Source organism: Gavialis gangeticus, unplaced genomic scaffold, assembly GCF_001723915.1.
Source record: "Gavialis gangeticus isolate Ggan-Ray unplaced genomic scaffold, GavGan_comp1, whole genome shotgun sequence".
Classification (NCBI taxonomy): domain Eukaryota; kingdom Metazoa; phylum Chordata; order Crocodylia; family Gavialidae; genus Gavialis; species Gavialis gangeticus.
Window position 1 is genome coordinate 4,334,601 of NW_017729002.1, and position 25,103 is coordinate 4,359,703.

The 25,103-nt window shown below is 44.3% G+C and overlaps 1 protein-coding gene across 1 annotated transcript in view; it reads left to right on the forward strand.

The window, feature by feature from the left end:
* Positions 1–216: 216 nt before the first annotated feature.
* The window catches only part of LOC109290675 (apolipophorins), a 116,032-nt gene continuing 91,145 nt past the window's right edge, over positions 217–25,103 (forward strand). Inside the window, exons 1-8 of the mRNA XM_019507382.1 lie at positions 217–440; positions 9,086–9,136; positions 12,185–12,345; positions 14,714–14,784; positions 16,749–16,914; positions 18,618–18,755; positions 21,032–21,221; positions 22,377–22,504. Coding sequence (XP_019362927.1) covers positions 380–440; positions 9,086–9,136; positions 12,185–12,345; positions 14,714–14,784; positions 16,749–16,914; positions 18,618–18,755; positions 21,032–21,221; positions 22,377–22,504 — 966 coding nt within the window. The 5' untranslated portion in view covers positions 217–379. The remainder of the gene's footprint in view (positions 441–9,085; positions 9,137–12,184; positions 12,346–14,713; positions 14,785–16,748; positions 16,915–18,617; positions 18,756–21,031; positions 21,222–22,376; positions 22,505–25,103) is intronic.

The window sequence follows — 25,103 nt, forward strand, 5'->3', positions numbered from 1 at the left end:
TGCAGGGGATGATTACTACACTTTTTACCTGCATTTCAGCACCACACTGGGTTGTTCTGTGATGCCAAATACTCCAGTGTTCTCCACACCGGGTTGGCTACGTCTAACGGGTTAGAAATAGTTTTTTGTCTGGGTAGGGGGGCAGTAGGCCTCAGACTTTATCAAAGACCTCTGAGTGGCTGAGATGGCTCCCTCTTTCCCCCTGTGCACACACCAGCACACATGCTCCCCTGCAGCCCCTCCCCTGACTGGAAGAGGGGAGTTGAAATAGTCAGCTCCTGCTTTGTGCAGAAAGTTTTCTTTCACTCCCTGCTCAGAGCTGCCTTTGAGAGGAGGACTGATGTGGCTTTGTTAGCACTGAGCTAAGGAGCTGATTTGGATGATCATGAGGCTGCCTTCAGTCATTTTACTCTGCACCGTTGTGGCAGGAGCTTCAGGGAGTAAGTAGAAGAAAATGTTTCCTCTGCTAGAACTGCAGCTTGCTCTCAAATGTAAAATGTTTGTGCCCAGCAATGATCTCGCTCACAAAGCATCTGAGATATTGTAAATTATGTTAAGACTTGTAGTTCTGCAGAAATCCTTCTTGTAGCAGCTTTGTCTTGACTTTCAGAGAAGTAGTTTGCTGTACTGGGCTGCCTAGGTGACAGTTTTGCAGGTGAGAGGGGATCCTGCATGTTAAACAGCACAGTAAATACTGTATCTTCCTTCAGCAAAGGTTGGGAAGGGAATGGAAACCACAAGACTGCTTTAGGAGGTTCATTATGTCATTAGGGAGTAAGTGGAGACTGTAAAAACCTGCATGAGTGTGCTGGTTAAAAATTATGGTTGCTGCATAGCTGGAAAACAAAATATTGCTTTAGAAAGCAGGAAGTGTTTTTGTCTGAAAAGAAAGAAAAACAGAATGTCTTCCTAAAACCAAAACAAATAGTAAAAAAGATGAACAAATAAAATCCAGGTGTATAAATAACTAAATAAAATTGAAAAGAAACCTACACTGAAGGTTCCTTATCAAGCACCTAAACCAAGTGGCTGGATTTTCAAAAATGTTCAGCCCTCCTCAGTTCCTGTTACTCAGCTGCCTGTTAAGCACTTTTGAAAATCCAGCTGGACACATCATTTAGGTGTCCATGCAGAAGCTAAGTGTACAACTTAAACTCTGGCCGTAATTATAAGTGGTTCAAATTTCCATGAGGCCCTGTGTGTAAAAGTGAATTGCAGGAATTTTCTGTTTTATTACTTTCTGCACTCTTCAATAAATGAGTGCTGATTGCTGCACTTAAAGGTTATTATCTTGCTATTAGCTTCCTCCCTTTGGAGAAGGTAGGGAAAGGACCCAATTTTATTTTCTGAATCATTTCCATTTCTGCACTTGCTTGCTAGATTTGTAGGGCTGAAATGCTTTTTTTCTTTTGCATACATTTGTTTTCCAAAGGCTTATGAGGGAATTAACTAGAAGAGTTCTCTCTCTAGTAATGCCGTATAATTGGGATTTAGAAGTTTATACAAATACATAGATAAGATGTTGTAGTCTGGTGTTATTACTAGTCAATTACATAAACAAATCAGCAAACTGCTATTTTTCTTGATTTCCAGTTACCAGCTGCAGGAAGAAATAATTTGATTAAATACAACAACACAGTCCTGTGCATTCTATTTTCAGTTCCTGTATGTGCTTTCATAAAGGACAAAGAAATAAATGTATTTGGTAGGAAAAGAGAAAAATGGTGTAAATATACTATGGCAAATGTAATTTGACTCTCTCCAGCTTTAACTCCATTTCAAGAATGAAAAAAGTACATAATGGATACTGGAGGGGAAAAAGTGCTCTGCTTATTTTTGTTGCAAGAGCAATTAATTTTTCTTCCCATGTTTTTAAAGTGCAAAAGAAACAGTGAGTTAAATTCTTTTGTGTCATTCAAGTAATCTGAACGGGGGATTTTAAATGCCTTGGTTTGACAAAAGCATTTTTTTTTTAAGGCAGATGGCACATAATATATCCAAAGGCAAAAAACCCAGCAAGTAAAGGGGTATTGTTAATGTCTGTCTCTTGTGGGAATAATTGACCCAAGAAGCTCTGAGATTCTTGCTTATAACTGGAGGCTATATTTTATTAGCATGGAGTTTGTAGAAGCAGTATAAACATCTCTGTTCTTCATACCAAAGCATTTTTCCCTTGGGCACCTCTCCCTCGGTTGTCCCTATCTGTGGTACCAACAGTACCACTGATCTTCATACCAATTGTGTTGTATCATATCTACAGTGACGTTCAGTTTTTGTAACTTTATGCATGTTCCCATTGAAAACCAAGGAAGTTTTGTGCATCAGAAATGTAGGATCAGGCTATTGGCAGGGTTAGCTTCTAATATGCATCTGGAATCTATGGGGGTTTTACTTCCTGGATTTTTTCCTGGTACAGCCCTGTCTACATGACACTGGCTCTTTGACTGCCTGGTTTCTCTATTTGTACATGCAGTCTAGGGACAGACATTCAAAAAGCATGAGCCTGAATTGATACAATCTTTACAGGTTACTGTAGATTAAATCAGTTTGCAACTGCACATTCATTCTCTCTGGACTGAGGAAATTCAGGCACGTGCCTGCACTGGCTCAGGCTAGAAGGCGGCGGGCACTAGAGCAGCCTTCCCTTCCCTTGTTTAGTGCTGAGCTGAGGGGCAGGGGAGGCACGGCCAGGCCCCAGCAGGGCCTCTGATTAGTTCAAACTCTTCTTAAACAGCTTACTAGCTGACTTGTTGATTAGCTACAAACAGCCCTAAGCAGTCACTGTTTTGTCTGCCTGTCCCAGTAAAATTGGAGATACACACAGACACCTCTCAGCGTCAGCTAGCATGCTACATGGGGCTGTGGGAGATGGGAGGGAGGGAAAGGGAGATTTTCTGCTTGAGCAGCAGGGCGTGGGTAGGGCAGGGGGCAAGTCAGGCAGACCCTGCTGTGCCTGCAGGTTTGCCAGAGCTCTGGCCAGGGAGCAGAGGGGAGGAGCCAGCCCTTCTGTGGAGCAGAGAGCTGCGCCCAGCCCAGAGAGCATGCTGGGATGCTGGGGGACTCTGGTTTAAGCTAAACCAAGAAGGGTTCTGGGACAGACATTGAATAAACTGGTTGGAGCTAAATCAGTTAAATCTGATACTACATTCAACCAGGTTTATCTCAAACCAGTTTCAACCACTTTCTAACTGGTTTATGCACACTGAACATCTGTTCTGTTACAGGTTTAAACCAGTTTCTGATCACTTAAACTGGTTTATGTGTAATGTCTGTCCCTAGCCACAGTTGCAGTAACTGTGCAAGTTACATCAATTACTCTCTCTCTGCCTTGGTCCCCCTTGGGCCCAGGATTGTTTCTGCTGGCTTGGAAATCCAGGGATTTGTCCAGCTGTGTTGTATCCTAGTAGTTCCAATGGAAATTGTACATACTCAGATCAAAGAGAATAGATTGACTATTTATGTAGAATGGGCTAAATTATCATTTAATTTATACTGGTGGAAATTTGAAGAGAATGCTCTTTCACCATTGGATTTACCCTGGTGTCTCTAGGACTTTGCTACTCTTTTATGCAGGAGAACAGAGTGTTCTGGGCTTTTGGGGTGGCTAAAAAACCAGCATTGGTGTGATGTGATGTGATGTGATGTGATGGCTAGAGTTTGTTCAATGATTTGCTGGTGCTGAAAAATATCACCTGCAGAATTGAAGCCTGCTCCTGTTCCTGTTTCAGGTGACAGAAGCAATATCCTTCATTTAGGATAACTGCATCTGAGTGTAGACAAGAGTGGCAGAATTAGTCCCTTACTCTTCGCATAAGAAAGGAAAGAAATTAAGTGGTGTTAAATGTTCATGCTAACCTGAGTAGATGCACAAAAGATGCCGTGTATTACAGGAGCCTCCAAAATGTGCTCAGGGCAGTACGAGCTGACAATGAAATTGTAGTCCCACTGTACTGTGTTGCAGAACTCCCACTACCTTGCTGGTGCCAGGATTGCAGCTGTGATTCCTGTGCTGAACTGTGTACAAGTGGCTGAAGTAATAAAACAGATAGGGACAACTGAGGGGAAGGAGCTCAAGGGGAAGATGGCACTTCCTTGGGTCTGAACTCAGAGCGCTAGTGGCATTTGGACTCTGTGTTATCTCAGAATTTTGGGTGTTGTGGAACATGCTGCCCCTCCGAGCCCTGTGTGCACAGTTTAGCCTTCCCTCTGGCAGCTACTGAGCTTGGTTTCATGAAAGAATAATATTAAGAAGGGTTCAAAGAGAGACCACTCTAAAGGTGAAGCTACATGCTAGATGATACAAATGGCACTTTAAGAGTGCATGTCTTCATGCTAAAGCTTGTTGATTCATGCTGGGTGCCCTCCGGGTCTCTCAAAGTTATGCCACTTCAGGCAAGGGCTAACTCTGACCTGGGCTAACTAGTTTATACGAGGGTAACTTTAGTCTGGTCCACAGAGGTAAAACAAGCAATCTACAATCCTCCAGCATTCCAAGGTCTCCCCTGCCACAATAGAGCCCGTGTCCTGGCTCCTAGCTATGCCCCTGCTTTCCAGTTAACGGTCTTAATCCTTAATGTGAGACTGCTCACAACATGTTCTAACTTTAACATCACTTAACCTTCTACAGATTTACTATGGTTTAAATGTAATGTGCTACTTCACCCTTAGAAACCTAGCATGCCTACAGACGTTTAGGGCCCTGCTCTAACTCATGGTGCTTTACACAAAGTGCCATTAGTTAGAGCTCTCCTCCCTCCCCCACAACCCAAGAAATGTTCACCTGTTGGGTCAGGAGAAGGGGGCTTGAGCCAGCCTACACCAGCCCTGGCCAGCAGGCAGAGGCACTCCAGCAGCCTCCAAGAAGGCTACCGAACTCCTCCTCCCCCCTATCTCCCCCCACCCAGCTCTAGGACTGTCAGTGGGGGATGGAAGGGAAAGGAGAGGGAGCAGCAGGCAGCTGCTGCCTGGGTTTGACCTGGCTTGGGGGGGGGGTGCGGGATGGAATGGAGCCCCCCCACCTGGCAGACACCCCCCCCCCCCCCCAGCTATCCTGGCTGAGGCATTGGGGGGAGCTGGGTTGGATCTGTCAGATGACGGGGGGTCCCTTCCCCCATACCCTACCCAGGCCTCTTGACTGCGGGGGGGAGCAGGATTGAATGGAGCCCCCTTGCCTCATGAGCCTGCCCCAGTTTCCCCCAATATCCCAGCCAGACTAGTTGTGGCAGGGGAGGGACATGAGGTGAGGGGGCTCTGCTCCACCCTGTCCCCACTCTAGATCTGGCCAAGCCAAGCCCAGCTGGCAGCTGCCTACTGCTCCTTCCCCTCCCCCTCCCATCCCCACTGAGGAGCCCCAAGGGCAGGGCAGGGCTGGGCTGGTACAAGCAGCATCCCAGCTGCACAAAACACAAAAAATGAACCCTGGAGGGGAATACAAATTCCCTAAGGCACTCTGCTTTGGAGTGCCTTTGTCCAATATCTGATTTGATGAGGGTTAACTTTTTTTGCAATTGGTTATTTTAAATACACTCTGCAGCCATGTACATGTGTTATGTTATGACTGGGGAGCACTTTCAGGAGCCCAACTGCATGAAAAAATGTAATTTATGTAAGCACTCCTAGTTAACTATCATTGCTGAAGCTGCTTTGATAAATCACTCTCTCTCCCTGCCTTTGATTGTATTTATGTGCTATTTATCCCTTCACTAGATGTAGGACTTTACTTTTATTACTACCAGATATCTGCTCTTGGGCTCTCTGATGCATTAATCAAACATACTGGTTGTGTTGGTCAGTGTTTGCTAGCCTTCTAATTTGGACTCATTAGAAAATTTGATCGTAGCCCCTGCTAAAGCAAAGGCATGGGGTGAATATGGAAAAGAATCTAAAAATCAAATGCTTTATTCAGAGTGGATTAATTTATTTAGGTATGTCTAAAGTGGGCCACAAGTGAAGTTATAAAGGGCATGTGCTTTGTTCACTCTGTTGGACTTAAAAGCAGGTTTTTAAATTTAGTGCTTTAAGAATTCACACAACTCAGTTGTTTAATAGCAGAAATGCTTGCTTTAATAACTACCAACAACCTACACAACTAAATGACAGAAAAAAAAGACTTTCCCAATATACTATGAGCTATTACAGAAAGTCCTAATACATATTTAGCTGCAGCAGTATTTTCTCACTAATGCAGGCTGGAAAGCTGATCCGGTCTTGAATCTTTACAGAGCACAAGTCCTTCACTTTTGGGCTGGGTACAGGGTGGCTTCTTGATCTTTTCTGGACTGCACACCTTGCTGGCAGTTCTGTCTTGCTTTTTATACTGTTTTAATTGTATAGCTTCAAAGCATTTTTCCTTGATGGTTGGCCGATTTTAAGTCCTAGAGGAACAGGGAGGAAAAGAGTGACTGTCATATTACAATCGTTAAGTTGCCTGGTTCCTGTTTTTGGATTTGTCCAGGTGTGAAGACTTGTGTTTCTTGCAATTAAATGTTATGGGTCTTGAGTGGTCAAACATGATCCTTAGAGGCATTGGTTACCAGACCTGTTTTGGGGTATTTGTTTATCAATGGGGCAAATTTGCAATAGCTTGTACCAGCGATGGTCAATTTACAAAACTCCAGACCTAAAGTGAATGATTGAAACATTTGTAACACCTTAGGCATTGGATGCCTGTTTTGAGAAATATAAAGATATCATGTATGGGACATCTTTCCTGTCTTCAATACACCTTTTACAGGTTTTGCTTGAAATGTATATTTAGTCTTTTATTTTCTTTAGTTGCTACTTCAATTGAAATGTATATGTAATTTCCTTGCCTTCTCTAGTTACATTGTCTTTTTCTTTTGCTCTCTTACCCTGGAGATGCATGTGATGAGTGTGTCAGGTTTTTTGCTAACAATTTTCCTGTCAGAGGAGCCATCATTTTTATTATTTTATGGCATGGATCTGGTATCAGGTGCCTCAAGTGCAACTATCTCTACACCTTAATGGGTTGCAGCCATTGCAGAGACTTGGGGGGGGGGGGTTGTGGCAGTTTTGTCGCCACAACCCAGGCTTGCCCCAGCCACTGTTGCATTTTTGTGCAAGAGGCATTGTCCAAGCTTTTACAGCCAACATAACACATCTAATCAGAGTGATTAGTCTCATTCCAGCATTAGCTAGTTCAGCATAGCATTTGCCAGCCCAGCACCTGCAGAAACCCTCCAACATTGCTTGCAGTCCAAGGAAATTAAAAACTGAGATATGACAGGGAGAGCAGTCTCATGTTGTCCAAAACGCATTCCTTGCTTAGTGTTGTTGCTTGTGGGTCAGCAGAGGTTGGGAGCCAGGTTCAGTGTTCCCCTGGAAGATGGCACACTTTCTGTCTTCTGGATGCGGCATAGGAAACAGGTTAATCATTTGATGCATTTGGTCAGTATTGAGTGTGCATCTCCTCAAAAAAAATAGAAGAGGAAGGATGGAAAATCACAAAAGGATGGAATAACAGCCACAAATTGTTAGAGAGAAGGTTCAGGCAAGACATCAGGAGACATTATTCTACAGTTGGGGCTGCCAGGCTCTGGAATGGGCTTCCAAGGGAGGTGGTGCTCTCTTCTACCTTGCGGGTCTTCAAGAGGAGGCTGGACAGATATATGGCGGGGGTGATATTACCCTGGCACCTGTTTCTGCCCAGGGCAGGGGGTGGGACCTGATGATCTGTTTAGGTCCCTTCCAACTCTAAGTACTATGACACTAAAAGCACACTTGTACATAAGGGCAAGTGTGATGCTATATAAGGGGTTGGCAATGTTTTGGGGCAGAATGCCAAAAACGCCCATATCCTTGACTTGTAAGATGTTGGCATGCCAGGGACAGATGGTGGGGGAGCTGCGAGGGGCCCGATTCTTGATGTGGCAGTGCAGCCCCAGCCTCTTCCCCACTGTTCATCCAGAGGCTTGCATGTCAAGCAAAATGCCATTGCATGCCACACTCTGACACTTGTCCCTGTTTTTATGGTGAGCACCCATCCCTAATTGGGCAGAACAGTCCTGAAATGTAAATATCAAGTCCCAGTCCTGGGCTGAATGACTCTGGAATAGCATTTGTCATGAATTCCCCAGTCTCAACACAGTTCAATGGAAAGATGGCGACAGAGAGAGTGAGGGCTAAGCCTGGCTCTTGTAATGGCAGTGGCCAGGAGGATGCAGAGGCAGCAGTAACTGGGGCTGGGGCCAGTTGGGCACAGAGGGTGGCCCTTGGGGTGGGGGCTGTGGCACAACCTGCCCCTGTGGAGTTGGTTGGGGGCTCCCACTGCCCACCTCCCTGCCCCTATTGTTCTGTGTGTGCTCCGAAGGTGGTGTGGGGGCTGCAGACAACTCATTCCCTAGGGCTGGCAGCAGCACTGACAGCATGGGGGGGGGGGGGAATGCACTCCCCCATGTAGGCTTGGGGTGGGTGGTGGGGTTGCACCACAAACCCTCCCCTCTCCCTGCTTCCCCCCCCCACTGCCCAGCTACCAGTATCATGTGTCCCGCTTTTACATTTTGTAAAGGTGGTCACCATATCTGTTCTATACCTATAGAGATGGACTGATAGTATAGCCCTTGGTGTAGTCCTCCCTGAATGAGCTTCAGGGACATTCAGGTCTATATCACAGCTTTGTATCTGACTTGTATGAAGAACTCCTAAACCTTATACCTTAACTCACTGTGCAGATCTCCACTTTCCTGCTCTGGCCACTAGTGCCCATTGTAGTACAGCAAACTCAGTGCCAATGATTACAGAAGTTTACTTGAGGCTGCCAGATTCAGACAGGCACTTTGGTTCTTTCTGGTGTGCCAGAATAACTACAGAGGGCCTGCGTGGTGGTGGGAGGAAGGGTGGTGTTTGCATGCTGATTGTGAAATATCAAAGCAAAATGACTGTGTGTGTTCCCACATCCATGCTCCTGCCACCACATTTCCCCTAGTAAAGCTCTTGCTCTTTGTGTGTTGCTGCTTTCACATACCTCTTAGGTTTCCTGCAAATGAACAGCTATAGGATCAGTCACTGGAGCTGCACACAGGATTCTGAATGCCCTTCTACAATTACTTTTGATTTGTTGTTTCAGGATCCCAGGAGACTTTAGAGCAGGAAGCCTCCTGTATGACAGAGTGTGTTGGTGAGTAAGACAAGGTGGTATTCAGGGCTACGGCATAGTAGTGAAGGATAACTATGAAGTTTTCCCCCTCCATATTGGGCACTGCTTTATTAGAAGGGTGATATTAATATTTGCACTGGGATTTACTACTGCTAGGCTAGAAACACACAGGAGAACAGTGAGTAGCATTGATGAATGAGCCTTGCAGTGCCCTGAGTGGCCACAAGTGAAATTCAATGGAGTTGGATCAGTCACAGTAATTATCAGTGCAATATATGCAGAATGTCTCTTCTTCCAAGTCCCAGTCTTATCTTCACAGAAGCAAGCAAGGAGAAAGACCTAACTCTCTCCTGGCTGGTAGGCACAGGGCATGACTATTGCTGCTAGGGACACACTACAGCAGTGATTCTCAATCAGTGTCATGACACCCTGGAGTGCTTTGAGATACTTTCAAGGTTGCTATGGGTGCCATGCAATGTCAGCACTGTTAGGTGTGCAGACGCGATTCACAGAATGAATTCTGAGATTTTTAAATAGGAAGCCATGGTGTTAGAAACAGTCTAACCTGTTGTGGGCTTTCTGAGTTCTTGAAATAGAAGAATTGCCTGTTATTTCCTGTAGTCAAAAAAGAGTGAAAATCGAAAGCTGTCAGAATTTCCTAAGTACGACTTGAGTCTCCCAAGAGGTGCCTTGAGTCCAAAAAAGGTTGTGAACCACTGCTTTCCCTAGGGTATATGCCCTACTAAAGTCACGGTTTCACGATTTTTGTGGAAAACACAAAAACTGGCAAACTCCATGATCACTGTGAAAAGTGGCATTGGCAGCAATTTCTCTGGAAATCAACCAAAAAACCCCAAACGTACTAAAAATAAAATGCTGGCTCAGCAGCCAGCAGTCCTCACTCCTGCTGCAGCCTGGCCTCACAGCCTGCCCGGGAAGGGAAGCTGTCAGCTGGCGGAGCAGCACCGACAGCAGCCAAGATGTCAGCTGCCACCTTATGCCTCTCTGTCAATCAGTGCTGATGGGAAAGGCTACATCAAGGGCAGCCAGCAGTCAAGATGGCAGCTGCCCCCTCATTCCTCCTTCCCCCGGGAGGCTCTCTACCAATCAGTGCCAAGGTGTGAGATCACAGTGAAATGGCCACGAAATTGGCTCTTTCAGCCATGACCAAACTGCAAGAAGTGCTTTCTTTCACCACGAGTTATGTAGGCCTCTACATATAATTCATTGGCTCTGGGGTATGGTTAGTAACCTCAGCCTCACATTGGCAGCTGCTGCTTTAGTGTGTGCTGCTCCTTTTCTGAGTTACAGGAAGGGAAGACAGGAAGGCCTGTGCTCCCACAACTCCCCTTCCCTCTCACCTAAGCTGTAGGCTGCCCTAGCCGGTGTGACTGAGAAGCCCTTCGCTTACCCAGCTGCAACATGCCTAAGAACACTCTTATCTCAAAAAGGCTTGGAAGACTGTGCAGGCAGAGACAGTGGTATTAGAGGGCAGCTACACAGTGCAGAAAGTGTTGTGTCAGCTTTTGCAGGCAGAAGAGAGCATAGCAGCCAAACTTTCCACTTCTGCCTTAAAGTGGTCCCACTGCTAGAGATGGTGCTCAACTCTGATCTTTTAGAGGCTGCATGATTGTCACCCTTTGATATACCGTGGCCACCTGAAATTCTAGGACCAGCAGGGTTATAGTTCTGAACCTCCACCTGTTAAATCACAGGTCCCTATCACTTTGTTTCCTTTGACTGTAGCCATATAGAGCGATGACAAACACTTTAGCCCTTCGGACATCCTCTTCATTTGGGGGTGATGCTACCCAGACACAAGGCTAATCCTTACAATTAAGCAGCTGGTTTCAACAGCATACTTTGTAAGGGACTGTAGTGAAATGGGACTACTTTCCCTGTTTTGTGTTCAGTGAGAAATAACTGCACAAGCTGAAAGCCAATCCATACAAGTAGATTGTTATCTATAGCTAAGCTCTTTTATTATTTGAACTGCCTCATGGATCACATATCTGTGAAACAGTTTAGATGAAGTTTACAGCATAGAAACAGCTAATGCCGCCAAGAGGGAAGAAAGGGTTAACACTTGCACAGCTCAAAAACTCCTCCCCCAGTTTCGATTGCTTGTTTTCCCACTGTTTGTTTCCTGCCTTCTGAAAATGTAAGTAATGTGGCTATACATAAATCGTATCCATTGCCCTATAGGGTGAGATGTACTAAACAACATGGTGGAAAAACATGTAATAGCAGATATTACAAGATGCAACTTATTTTTTTAGGCTGGTTCCACTCAAAAGAATGCAGTGAATAGTTCAGGGCATAATATACCAACTCTGACTTCAGGTTTAAGTATAACTCCACACTGGACCACTGAAGATCTGGGAAATGATTTCCCACTCTACTATGCCACAAACATGATTTCAGAAGACTTCTGATTGATACGTGTATCAGAGGAATCTAGCCCCTTTCTGCTTGTCCTGTAAACCTGACAATGTCCTGTAAACCTAATCTCCATCAGTAAGAAAGGATAAAGTTGAATGTATGCCCTTAAATCCAAATATAATTCCTGACTTACCTTTTGGTGCCCCAGAGTGAGCCAAAAAGTCTCAGGGGGTGGTTCTGACTTAGAAATCGCTCAACAGTTCATTTGTCAGTGGAGACGCAGTTCACAGCACATGTACGAAATGAAAACTGTGAAGTCTTTGCTTTGGATTGTAGTCAACAAGAAGTGGTGGGGGACGGAGGCAAGGAGGATGCCATGCCTTCCAGCCCCTGCATACTTCTGCTGTTATTAGATTTTTACAGCCTCAGGAACTGTGGTGTTACAAAATTGTGGCTGGTCCCTGAAAATGTGCATAGGATGAGGGAGGGGAACTTCTCTTCCCTGTATCTTCCAGAAGGGATCCCCACAGCTGGGATGAGTGGGAACTGTTGGGTGCTTTCATGCTTTTGAAAACCTGGCTGCTCACTTTTTAGATGCCTTGAATGGCCCAAATCTACAAATGTCGCCTTAATTTTCTGAGACAATACAACAGTTCCTAAATGGCTTTCTGTGTGCTTGTTTCCTAGGACACAGCACCTTGCAATTCCCTAAAGGCTCCAGATATATCTATAGGTATTCTACAGCCACCAACACATTCCTACAGGGACCCATTTACAAAAGGAGTGGTGTTTCCCTTGAGAGCACAGTGATCCTTGAAGCACTAGGAAAGTGCCATATGGTCTTAGAAGTAAGTATTTTCATGAATTCTGCAAGTGCTTCAATGACTGGAATTAATTAGCACAGAGCACTGCTACTCTGTAGGGTGACTGCTGCATTTGAACCAGTGGAAATCTGCAATTAAAACAATAATGACAAAACACTGTGACTGATTATGAGCACTGCAGAATTGCTTGGATGTTTCACTGCTTCTAATTAAACAATAAGAAGCTTTTTAGGGGCTGAATAATAGAAACCAGCTCCTTTCCTGAGTGAAATGACCATTTTGCTTGTTGACTATATGAAGTGCAGAACTGGAGATGAAGGCAACCCCCTTTAAAAGGGCTAGGTGATTTTATTTTTTTTTAAAATCATTTTCATATCTGCAACAGTAATTTGAACATAGCAGCAGTGTTTTTGTTTTAAAGAGACCTTTAGAAGTTTCTGTGAGTTGTTTGACGTAAGCCTTTCGTTCCAGTTTAGAATCCAGGGGTTTCCTAATGCTGCTATTGAACTTGATGGGTAAAGGAGACCAGAGACTTGAATTTCATAGTTTATCCTGAGGTGTGGCCTGCTGTAGGCCAAATTCAGTCTGAGTGCTATGAATAGGTGCCCGACAAGAGAAGTATGAAACAATAATCTATCCATACCTACCTGGGCTTCCTTTCATATTCATAGACTGGTTAATTCAGAGGCTTCCTGTAGCAAAGCCATGAAGAGGCTTACTGGCATGAGACTAGTTTAGGGGGGTGTAGTCCATGGTTTGAGGCGTGTATGCTTTCCCTTTGCTTAGGAAGACTGATAATGTTCCTGCTCAAATCATATCCTTTTCTTCTAACTGTGTTATCTAAGCACCTGGGAACTGGGTCCTAGTGGGCAAAACTTGGGGAGTTTGTGTGTGAAGAGGCTATTAGCTAGAAAAAGGAAGCATGAGTTGCTTTTTTGGTACGTAGATGTTTACTGACTCAGACCCCACAGAGGAACAATGCACAAAAAATGTGCTTCAAGAAGAGACTGCACCTCAACCAACAAATTACATGAAGGGCGAACTGGCTCCCCACCTTGTCACCCATCAGGAACTGCACCAAGGCTGTTTCCAAACTGACCCTGACCATGCTACCTGTGTAACGGTAATTGGCTAAAGCTTCCATGATCCCGTCTTGCCACTTGTGAGGGATAAAAGCTGGCAAGCTACAGGAGATACCGAAGCTTTCAAAATCACCCTACAGCACCAGCGGCCAGACTCAACACTTCACAGCTCTATATTGACATAAGGGGCCTCAGAACTATTTGGTTATTTGGCCTTATAACTATTTGCCTCTGTAGCAGTGTATTTTGTTTGAAGAACTGTGTCTAGCCAACTGTGTCTTTTTTTTTATCTCCAAAGCAGGATGTCCCTTTCTGTCTGAAAATAAAGTATAGCTTGTATAGAATGCTGTAGGGCCTGACCCTACAGCTTTTATTTACTTACACATCATACAAGCAGTCTCCAGAAATTAATGCTGGCAATGGTATTGCTGGCAATACCCTGTGATTCAGTATCTGTCTTGATTTGCAACAACTGTTAAAGCAAGGTAGCGCCCTGTGGTCAAACCTCCTTGGATGCTGACAAGAAAGGCCCACATTGCCAGCTTCCTTCCAGATTCCAGTCCGTAATCAGACAACTTCCCAGTGTCTGAGCAAATCAAGCCACAAGCCCTGAAGCAACTTCCCTTCCAAATTTGACCTTATGGTTGTTTTGAGAGGAGGTGGTTGAAATACCAGGGAAGTATCTGCTTTTTACTCAACTCAACAGTAAATACTGTAAGACGATTGTTCAACATGGTTTCTCACCTTCTGCAGCTTCTGCTTTTAACTGCAACACAAAACAGACAGACAATCTCCAAGGTGTGTAGTAATCTGTTATAACCTTAGTTAATGAGGTGAGGTCTTTGAGTTAAAGCTGAAGCAATTCATACTTTTTGGTCTAGAGGTACCTACTTCCTGGTACATCAGCCAAAATAGCTGTCAAACATGCTTTGCCTCTGTAGCAGTGTATTTTGTTTGAAGAACTGTGTCTAGCCAACTGTGTCTTTTTTTTTATCTCCAAAGCAGGATGTCCCTTTCTGTCTGAAAATAAAGTATAGCTTGTATAGAATGCTGTAGGGCCTGACCCTACAGCTTTTATTTACTTACGCATCATACAAGCAGTCTCCAGAAATTAATCATCCATATGTGAGTTGTCCCAAAGTCTTCAGTGAGCCTGTTTGTATCTTGTGTAGTGTTGACTTCCATGAGTAAAGGCTGCAGAATGAAGCCTCTGCTTAATGTTTTTTTATATGCCTATGTCCTTGTGTGAATTTAAGCTTCTTGGTCCCTGTTGACAATGGTATTTGCTGCACTGGTATTTTCTTTCCTAGATGCAAGATGTTCAGATAAAGAAGACACAGGCATCCAGGGAAGATCCACTGAAGGGAATAGATAGTTTAAGGTAAAATGATCCCTCATCTGGCTCAGTTCCAGGTGTTTTTGAAACTACATGGCTTTGCAGCAGCTTATTAACATTTCCCTGATGTTTCTTGCTTCACTTAATTTCCAGTTGAGAAAAAAGATCGGGGTCAGATCTCCCCTAGCAAAATCATTAAGAGCCATTTAGTTTAAAAAATCAGGTCTAGTTTTTAGGCCTCTCACGTAGAGACATACTTGCAATGGACAGTGAAAACGACAGTATGTGCAAATTGTCAGGTGCATTGCTGGTTTGTGCTTATGGCTGTGATGGCTACAGGAACAGACAAGATCCAGGGTCCTTGAGCTTTGAAAATGTGTCTCCAAAGTTTTAATCTTGGAGAAGATCAATATTTCTCACGATGCAAATTTGCTTTGTGTTCTTCCACAACATTTAAAGGGCATTTATTTTTCAAGTGTCAGCTTCTCCCTTTTATATTTTAGGAGCTCATTCATAACATGCTGTCACTCTGGCTAAGGTACAAACACTTGTGGGGGTGCCTGTACAATAAGGGCTTGACGAGCTTTGGAGGATTGGTATTTTCCCAGAGATCTAATGCTCCTTGTTTCACCAAGAAAAGCAGTTCTGTTGTCTGGTCTGGCTGAGCTTGGTAATCTCCCTGCATTGTCCTGCTGCTTGGATTCCCAGCCTTTAAACACTGAGATCTGTACCAGGCCCTCAACAAAGATAATTGGCTCAGTGCAGAGGGTCAGAAAGAGCAAGTTTTGAGCAATTTTTTTGTATTCATTAGGAAAACCTTTTGTTCCACAATACAAGCCCTGATATCAGAGTTCAAATAATTTGGGACACAGATGCATCTTCAAGGGGTTCTCTGTAGAGATAAGGGCAGTTATGTCCATTCTTCTGTGCAAGGAAGAAGAATGCAGAAGATGAAGTAAGTGAAGACAGCATTCACTGAAGTTTGGCTGCTCAGAATAATTATTCACACTGGCAAACCTTATTAGCATTTTCTTCAGCCTACTGCATATATGCTGGGGTCTAGCCTGCCTTCTATAGATGCCTGTAATTTCCACTGAAGCTAGTATGGGTCACAATGGCATATTGTTGGGAGAAACCCATACTCCATGCACATAGCCATTTACCTTCTATGAAGACTTTATCTGGGTGTTGTTCCATAAAAGACTTTTTCTCCTGAAGCAACATTTTGTCCTCAGTGATCAGATGAATAGGTCAGTTTGAAGGTAAGGAGCAAAGCAAATCTGTTGTCTACTGTAGAAGCAGACTGGTCACTGGACTACAGTAAATCCTCTTCCTTGGGGCATCCCTGTGCATGTTATTTCCTTTCCTATTCAGAGGAATTCCTGATAAACAAAAGACAATGTTTTAATACCACAGCTGCATTCAGTATTGCTATCCATGCTGGCAACACGGATGGATGCGTAATTTCAATAATGGTGGCCAGGTCTATGTAAATAGCAGAACAGATCTACAGTCCTGTGGGGAAGCAGCAATTGTTCTCTTTTCTGCATCTATTCCAGCTGGGGAAGGCTTGCAAACATTAGAGGAAACGACAAAGTCAGCATGCAGCTGAGTCGCAGACACTGTGGCCCAAGACCTACTACATCACAAGAAGATTCCCCATTAAATGGAGTTACTGTCTCCAATTAGCAAGAACCACTGCCATTAAACATAATAATTAGCCTTAAACGAATTCCCAGGGAGCTGTCCTGATTAAGTAGGCTCTAATTAAATAAAGCCTTCTGTGTTTTGTAGCCATTATCTTAATGGATGTTTTAAAGGGCTTGTAAGGAACAAGATCAACTTGTGACATAAAAAGGAGCAGTTATAAAGTGTGAGGTATGTTTTGGAGCCAGATAATCCCACTGGAAGGGAAACGCCAAGTAAAAAAATTTGAAGTCCATTAAGGTTCATAAATTCCTCTTGCAGCTCAAATCTAACCAAAGCAATTGTAACTTACCTAATTGCAGGGAACTACTAGAGCGGCATCCTCTTCACTTTTCTTTCCATGAGGGGAGAGTTTTAACAATCTCCCCACTGAGGAATGAACAGACCTGGGCACTGAACATCAAACGGGGCATTCTCAGTATCCTTCAGACCGCACGTGCACCCACTGCCGATGGAATCGTTGAAGAGGTGAGTGCTGCCGCACTCCAGGCTGGCTTTCAGCTGTCGTGGGTATCATGTCGATGTCCTTTTTAATGAGCAAAAGTTGTTGCCACTTGATGGCTGGTGAGCATCCACTGGTGGTCTCTTTCTTAGTGGACACATCAGAAAATTCACTCTTACTGGTATTTTTGTCAGAAGTCTAAGCACAGATGGCTTAACTACTACTTACCTACCCTAAAGAGTAGATCTTTCGTCTTGTGGTACAGAGCGGGGCACAGTAGTGTGAGGATGGGCATGTTATACCTGCTTAGTAGGGCTGTGCAAAGCTTTGGTCCCTGATTAGATTCAGCTTGATTCGGTGGCTGAATCTCTGAATCCGAATTGAATCAGGAGACCCTTTAATCTCTTCAAATCAATTCGGAGAGATTCAGAAAGATTCGGATATTCGGACAAAGACAGAGCTTTACATGTTTTTTCTACATACCTCAAGGCACCAGATGACTTGTGAATGCTACAGTGCTGGGGCGGATGGAACGTCCCACAGGAGTGCGGGGGGCTCCCCAGCGTGCTCAGCAGCAGACCCAGAAGTGGACCAGAAGCACTTGGGTCGACTTCCAGGCCACTTCTGGGTCTGCCAGAGAGTGCATCAGGCCCCCCCCCCCCACACCTCCTAGCTTGGCGACTGGTGCCTCCTGGGTCTGGGGGGGCACCTGGGGTCTCCCCGTGACCGATCACCAAGCTGGAGGGAGGCAGGGGGGGCCCCTTCACATGCTCCCCAGCAGACCCAGAAGTGGACTGGAAGTACTTCTGGTCCACTTTCAGGTTCACTGCTGAGCATGCAGGTCCTCCCTGCCATCCCCCCGCCGTGCTCCTGTGGGATGCTCCATCTGCCCCAGCATTGTAGTGTTCACGAGCCGTGCCTGGTACCTCAAGGTATGTAGAAAAAAGATTTAAAGCTGTATCTATGGCCAAATGGCTGATTCTCCGAACTGGCATTGAATCTTCAGATTCAGATTTGGCCCAATCAAATCACTGTCCCTGATTCCGGCTGAATCCAAATCGAATAGGGCCCATTTTGCACACCCCTACTGCTTAGGCTATACCTGTTCTGGGTGCAAAGTGACAGCTTTCCTTCCCAGGGGCTGATCCTGCAGCTATTAAAGTCAAGGAATTTTATAACTGATTTCAAGGGGTTACAACATTTGGCTTTTCAAGGCTTTCACTTGAACATCATCCAAACGCTACTTTCAAAGACCTTACTTTTAAAACCTAAGGTAAAATTCTGTTCTGGAATATTGTTTTAAGTCTGTTTTAAGTTATTGTTACCTACTAGAGTTGGTGGGTTTGTATGAGTCCAACAGAGCTCTCGTCATGTGGCCCTGCACAGAAATGCTGTCTGGAGAAGGACCGAGGTGTTAAAATAAGGGAATGACCCAGCATCTGCTTTTAAGCAAGTTATCTGGTCCAAAAATCTTTCAGATTACTATTAAATAAACCAACCAGCCCTGACTTTTGTAAAATGAAACGTTTCACCAAGGCATTTCAAATGACTGTACATGCCAGGCCAGAGCTCAAGCATTGCAAGGGAAAGAGCTCAAGCATTGCAAGGGAAAATTTAGGTCTTGTGCAAAGCCATGATTTTCAGTAGCGGTAATGATATGTAACTACTCTGTATTGTGTGCATGTGCATAAATATTATATCTGTCTAGTTATTGCATGTTTGTTACTAGGTGGACATTCTGGGAAAATGCCCAACCAAATATGAGCAAAAAGGCCCTATTCTTTTGAAGACAAGAGACTTAAACCTGTGTTCTCACCGGTATTCAGGTTTTACCTCCTTGCAGTCTATTGCTCTACCTGGTGCAGTGGTAAGTATGGAGAGCTGGTCCTACCATGAATCTTTCCTACTTGTATTTCTCTGTAGGTATTAAGAGCCAGGTCTGTTTCTACAGGACGGTGTTTCTGATAATCAAAATATTTCCATCAATTTAAATGAAAGCTGATTGAATGGTATCTTATGCCCAATTTCAACTCATATGTTTTCACCCATCTCTGAATCCTCAGGAATAAAGCCATGAACATGGTGTTTCATATATTATCAGATAGACACTGTGATCACATTCACATGAGGCAGGGGATGCATTTGCAGCAGTACAAATAGTAGCGGCATAAATTTGTGCCGCTACTTTGTGCTGCAGTGTGTGCCCCTGCCCATGTGCTTTGCAGCAGGACATATTGTCCCATTGCTGTATGTGCTTCAGGGGGGGCTGGCTGGGGTACATGGTGCCTCCATGTGGAGCTAGCCGGCAGGCAGCCCCACACAGAAGCACCCTGTGCCCCAGCCAGCTGGGAAGCAGTACTTGGAGATGGAGGAGCAGGCAGCCCTGGGTTGCCTGCTTACCTGTCTATGTTTATCCGAGCACACGTCCCTTTGGCATTCTTTGTGCAGCTTTTTTCTTTGGGGTTTGTGGGGGGGGGGTTGCTACTGGGAAATCCCAATAATAAATTTTGCCCCTGCGCTGCAAATTAGCAGCACCATGCATGGTTTAATGTGCAACATGTATGGTTTGTGGTGCCACAAACTGCACGTGCCTGCGTGTCCGGATCTGGTTTATGGGTACATTCCGATAAGCATCCACGTGTGGTTTGCAGTGCTGCAAACTGCATCTGCTGCACATGCATACATTTGCTGTGCTGCTAAATTGCAGTGCAGAGGGTTTTTCTGACACCCCAAGATCTTGGTGTCAAAAACATGCAAAAAAACCCATGGTGCGGCACACATAGCTGCAGCATGCACTGCCTGAAACCAGAGCATGGCTGGCCACATCCACTCTCAGGCTGCTGGCCAGGTTCCACGTGCCTGGACTGCCACCACTGCAGCCCCAGGAGGCCCCCAGAGCCCCAGATAATGCTGCCCAATCCCACCCGGGGCAATATGCCTTATGCCAGAGCAGCATACAGGGGTGTGCCCCAGGACAACTAGCAGTGGAACAAATATGTGTCACAGCTGTTTGTCTCTGGGGAAACACATTTCCAGTCATGGGGACACACCCTGTGTCTTCTTGTTTTGTTTGTTTTGGGATTTGTTTTGTGTGCTATGGGCATGATAAAAGAAATACAGCATGTTCCATATGTGCATGCAGCTTTAACTCTGCCTTGGTAAGAGTATGCATTACATTAAAGTAATTAATGCCTTGTTCTCTACTGACTATATTACCACGATCTGTTCATCATCTAATGTGCAGGCAAGATGGTTCATAGTCAACTTTTCAATTAATCTGGACTTTTTGGAGGACCTATCCTCACTGTTTGCAGGTAGTAGAAGAGGCAGCTGTTCAGTGCTTCTTTCATCCTCACTATTCAGAGTGAGGTCCCATGTATTATACATGACATGCCATTCAACCCATGCAGTGAATGCAACAGAGTCTTTTGGACTCCTGCCTCCTTGACTACTTATCTCTGCTTTTTTTGCTACATCCTATTCTGAAATGACTGACAAGAGCCCTTTGGAATGGAAATATTTAAGCAACCTCTATAGCAGATAAGATCTAAACTGATGACTTCTCCATGTGTGTGAAAAGTCCTTTGCTAACAACGCACATTTATGTTCTGTGCCAACTCATTACTCATATGATTGGTAAATAAATAACAATATATGGAAGAACCTGATTGCTGGATTAATTTCCTTCCTAGAATACATAATAGATAAAGAATATTTGAAAGTAAAATATTTGACAATAACATTAAAAGTGAGGAAGCTAAGTATTGCTCTAAGTTACTAAAAGCTGTTTTGAAAATGTAACACATCACCGAGTATAATCAGTGTACATGCCACTTCTTTTTTAAAATACTAACAACAGAAATAAGTCAAACAACTTACTGTATCTGCTGGCTTTCAGATAACAGCTTTTTTTCCTATTCAGATCTCCACTCACAATAGACACCTGGTTAACGCTGGTGCATTAGACAATTAAATATAATGAGTCTGTTGCATAATGAGCTTGTGCATGTATTATTGCCACCCCCTGCAAATCGTGAAAGATCTAGCAGGGTGCAGAGCTGGTATCTCTGTTTCATAGAAAGAATTGTGTGGGTGGCCATTGGTCACACAGATTTTCTCTGAAGTGTTTTTTGTTTCTTTCAGTCCCAGCAGCAGCTCCTGTCTTCCAAATTGGAATGTGTTCAGAGCTTTAAGGAAGGAATCCTAGCAGAGGCCAAATGTACTGAGTCCAATCTCCTTACCCCTTTCTCTAGGAAGGGCAGTGGAGCAAAGACACAGACACAGTCTGTACTAAAACTACTTCAAGTAGAGGCAGAGACCTTGTACAAGAAAGGTATTAAATGATTTCCTGGAAAAGTTTTTAATCGCATTTCACCTGTCTGCTGTAAGAACTTGCATTGTGCCACCACTTTCCTTTTACATGTGACTCTGTGGAAAAGGAAACTGTTGCATTGTGGGCTGCTCTCTGCTGCCTACTGTGGGACACAAGGCCCTACGTGCTTCATACCTGCAGGAGGGGTTGAATCTGAAGTGTGGATAAGGCAGGTATCTACCGGAGAGATTCTTTGCATCTGACTTCCTGCATAGCCAAACTCTACTCCAGGTCTTTCAAAGCCCTTGACTTTCAGAATTGACTCAATCACCTTCCAAATGCATATATTCCTTCTGCAGTGGCTGAGTGCTACTCCTTCCATTATTAATGTGCGGTTCCTAATATAAAGCAAGTCCCAGTGGGACTCAAAGGAGTGTGCATTGTAAAGTTTCTATTTCCTTCTTACTCACTCATCTCTGAGTGTACCTGAACTATAGCAGAATAAATTTGCTGAAGCCTTTGGGAGCTTTTCCTGAGTGAAGACTGACAGTCAAGATCAAAATATTGAAAACCATTTAATTTAACTACGCACACTTCCAAGCAAAGTGTTATTTTTGTTTCTAAAAACATCTTAAGTTTCCCAGACTTTAGTTTGTTAATATCTATCCAGAGACAAAATGCCAAGGCCTTTACCCCTCAAATTTTAAAATTGAAGATTCCAATAACGTGTTTGTTTATACACTGAAAATTGCCACTAAATTTACTGGGACTTCAGGCCTGCACAGTCAGTCAGTAAATGGGTGTGATAGAACAAGGAGTGATGAAAGTAGGTTGATAAGGCTGTGGTCATGAGAGAGAAACTATTGAAAAAACATGTGATTTGTGTGTGTGTTGAAAAATCATCTGACTTTTTATTTTCCTGTTCCTATATATCTTATTTGGTTCATCTTCCAGGATACATGCCTTTTTCATCCCTGATTCAGCAATGTACTTTAACACAGGCCTCACTATAATGCATGTGACCACATCTCTTGACCCTCAAGGAGGACAGTCATGCTCAATTTAGGCATATATTTTGGACCCTTGCTGACCTGACATCCATCAGGGTAGTCCTTCCCATTATTTGGTTTCAGTCATAGGAAATGATGCATAGTTTCTTTTTTCCTCTGTTTTCAGTGGACTGCAAGGATCTCTATGTGAGTGGTATCCTATATGAAAAGGAAGAAACTGAGAGGCAATCTACAGAAAAAGATGTGGCTGAAATAGTGCGAAAGCTCTGCTTGGCACATAGCATGAGTTTTGAGGTATCCTGTTTTCAGATAAAATCTGTCCCATGTTTTCTAGTTAAATAAGTAACCACTCAGTACCATGATGTATACCTCCAGGATATCACCTATGCTTTTCACTTTGTTTTAGTGTAATTCCACAGTATCAAAGCCCCAGTAGGAAAAATGGACACAGACCCAGGATTCAGGACACCTAGAATTTTCTTGTTTATTATAGTATACCCCAAGAGGCCTTACTCGAGATCAGAGTCCTGGTGTGTTAAAGGCTGTACAAACATAGAGGAGAAACTTTAGCAGATTAGTCCAAGTTGAAATCAGAAATAAGTATATAGTAAACAAGAGGAAGAAAAAAGAAACAGATGAGGGCAACAAGATTACATGGATTCATAAACCTATTATATGACTTGATGGTTCCAAATAATTTGAAACCATTTTTTAAATATGAAAACAGCCACTTTAAACTGAGACTAGTCATTGTTAACTGGCTAACTTCCTACAAAGTTCCCTTCCTGCCTCTGCCACAGACCTCCTTTGTACATTGAGGCAAGTCATTCGAGCTCTCTGCTTCTGAGTTCCTCATCTGTAAACCACAATGTAGTTGCATTTCGGCCATAGACACAGCTTTAAATGTTTTTTCTACATATCTTGAGGTACCTGGTGGGGCGGATGCAGCATCCCACAGGAGCGTGGGGGGTCCCCCGGCGTGCTTGGCAGCGAAAACGGAAGTGGACTGGAAGTACTTCCGGTCCACTTCCGGGTTCACTGCTGAGCACACAGCCCCCCCACCTCTGGCTCAGCAATTGGCTGCAAGGGGACCCTGGGTGCCCCCGCAGACCCTGGAGGCACCGGTTGCTAAGCCAGGGGGTATGGGGGGCCCCCCGTGCACTCTCCAGTGGACCCAGAAGTGCTTCTGGTCCACTGTCAGTTCTGCTGCTGAGCATGCTGGGGACCCCCCGCCACGCCCCTGTGGGGCGCTCCATCTGCCCCACCACTGCAGCGTTCATGAGTCTCCTGCTACCTTGAGGAATGTAGAAAAAACATTTAAAACTGTGTCTATGTCTGAATCGCCAAATCTCTCATCGATTCGGAGGCTTCCAATTTGATTTGGAGAGATTAATGGGTCTCCTGATTTTGATTCAGATTCAGAGATTTAGCCACCAAATCGGCCCAAATGTTTGCCGAATTGAATCAGGGACCGAAGCTTCGCACAGCCTTAGTAACGAGTGGTAGCAGCATATATTGAAGGGTCCAGTCCTTGGAGTCAGACCCTTATATATGTAAAGCTGAGAAAAATTCTTTGGCAAATAATAAGTTCACAGAAAAACCCAGTATGGGCTGAGAGAAACAGGGCAAATATTGGAAGATGTTAAAACATTTCATGTTAATACTTTTCAAGTGAAACTTTTTATTTCAGAAAAGTTTAATTTAAACTTTTTAGGGTTTTTTAATGGTATTTTCATTTAGAAAGTGAGAAGTGAAGGGGAGAAACTGAAGGATTCAAAAGGGTAAAATAAACCATGTGTGAAACACAGCATTTAATTTTGTGTTGATGTGAGACAAAACTTGTTCATTTTTTCCTCCCAGTTTGACCAGTCAACCAAAATCCATATTTGCACAGTCATTGTTGTGTCCAGGGTATTTACAACACAGAGCTTGCAGTTTCTAATCACCTGGGTTTAATAATATGGACCCTTTCTCATTTTTAATCACCCTAGCTTTTGGCTACTATAATATAAATTAAGTACTTCTCTGACTAGCACAGGTCGGATTAGATTTTGGCTCCATCGGCCCAGTTTTGTAAGGCATGGATCTCAACAGGAGCACTAGGGGTGTTTAATAGGGCTGTGTGAGGCTTTGGACGGGGCTTCGGATCTGGAGAAGCTTCGGACACTTTGGGGTCCGAAGCAGCACATCCAGGTCGAAGTGCTGGCCTCATTAGGCTTCCCGAAACAGTTTGGAGCTCCCGAAGAGCTTCGGAGCCGCCTTGGAGATCCAGCCATAGGGTATAATGGGGAAACAATAAAATATCTATAACTTTGTTGTTTTTTGTCTGATTTAGATGAAATTTTCAGGGGTGGTAGACTCTGCAGAGAGGATGAAGTCTGTCAGGTTTCAAGAAGATTGATGTAGGGGTTTGGGGGGAACTGCCCCTCAAGCTGCAGACAAGCAAAACTCATGCCATGGGTGCTTGTGGGACTGTCTCTGGCTTGGGCATGGAGGCGAGACACTGTTGCAGGCCTGGCTGCTAAGCTGCTATGTTACCAGTTACCAATCAATCATGATTCACTCAGGGACCAGGGACTTGGGGACCAGCTCAAAACACAGGACCTAGCTACTACATATTGACTTAACGAGCATCAATTAGCACCTACAAAAGCAGGCTAATGAGAGGAAAGAATCAGTACAGACAATCAACTTCCCCAAGACAGAGACAGTCTTGGCAGGAGTTTTGCCTGTCAGCAGCTAGGGGTGCAGGGCCCCAGGGCCCCCCTGCACTGATCTCCTCGACAGCTGGCAGGCATCATGGCCTCAGCAGGGGCCACCATCCCTGCAGCCAACACCCCGCTGCGCCTTAACACATGCAGTGTCACCCGTGGCATGAGTTTTGCTTGTCTGC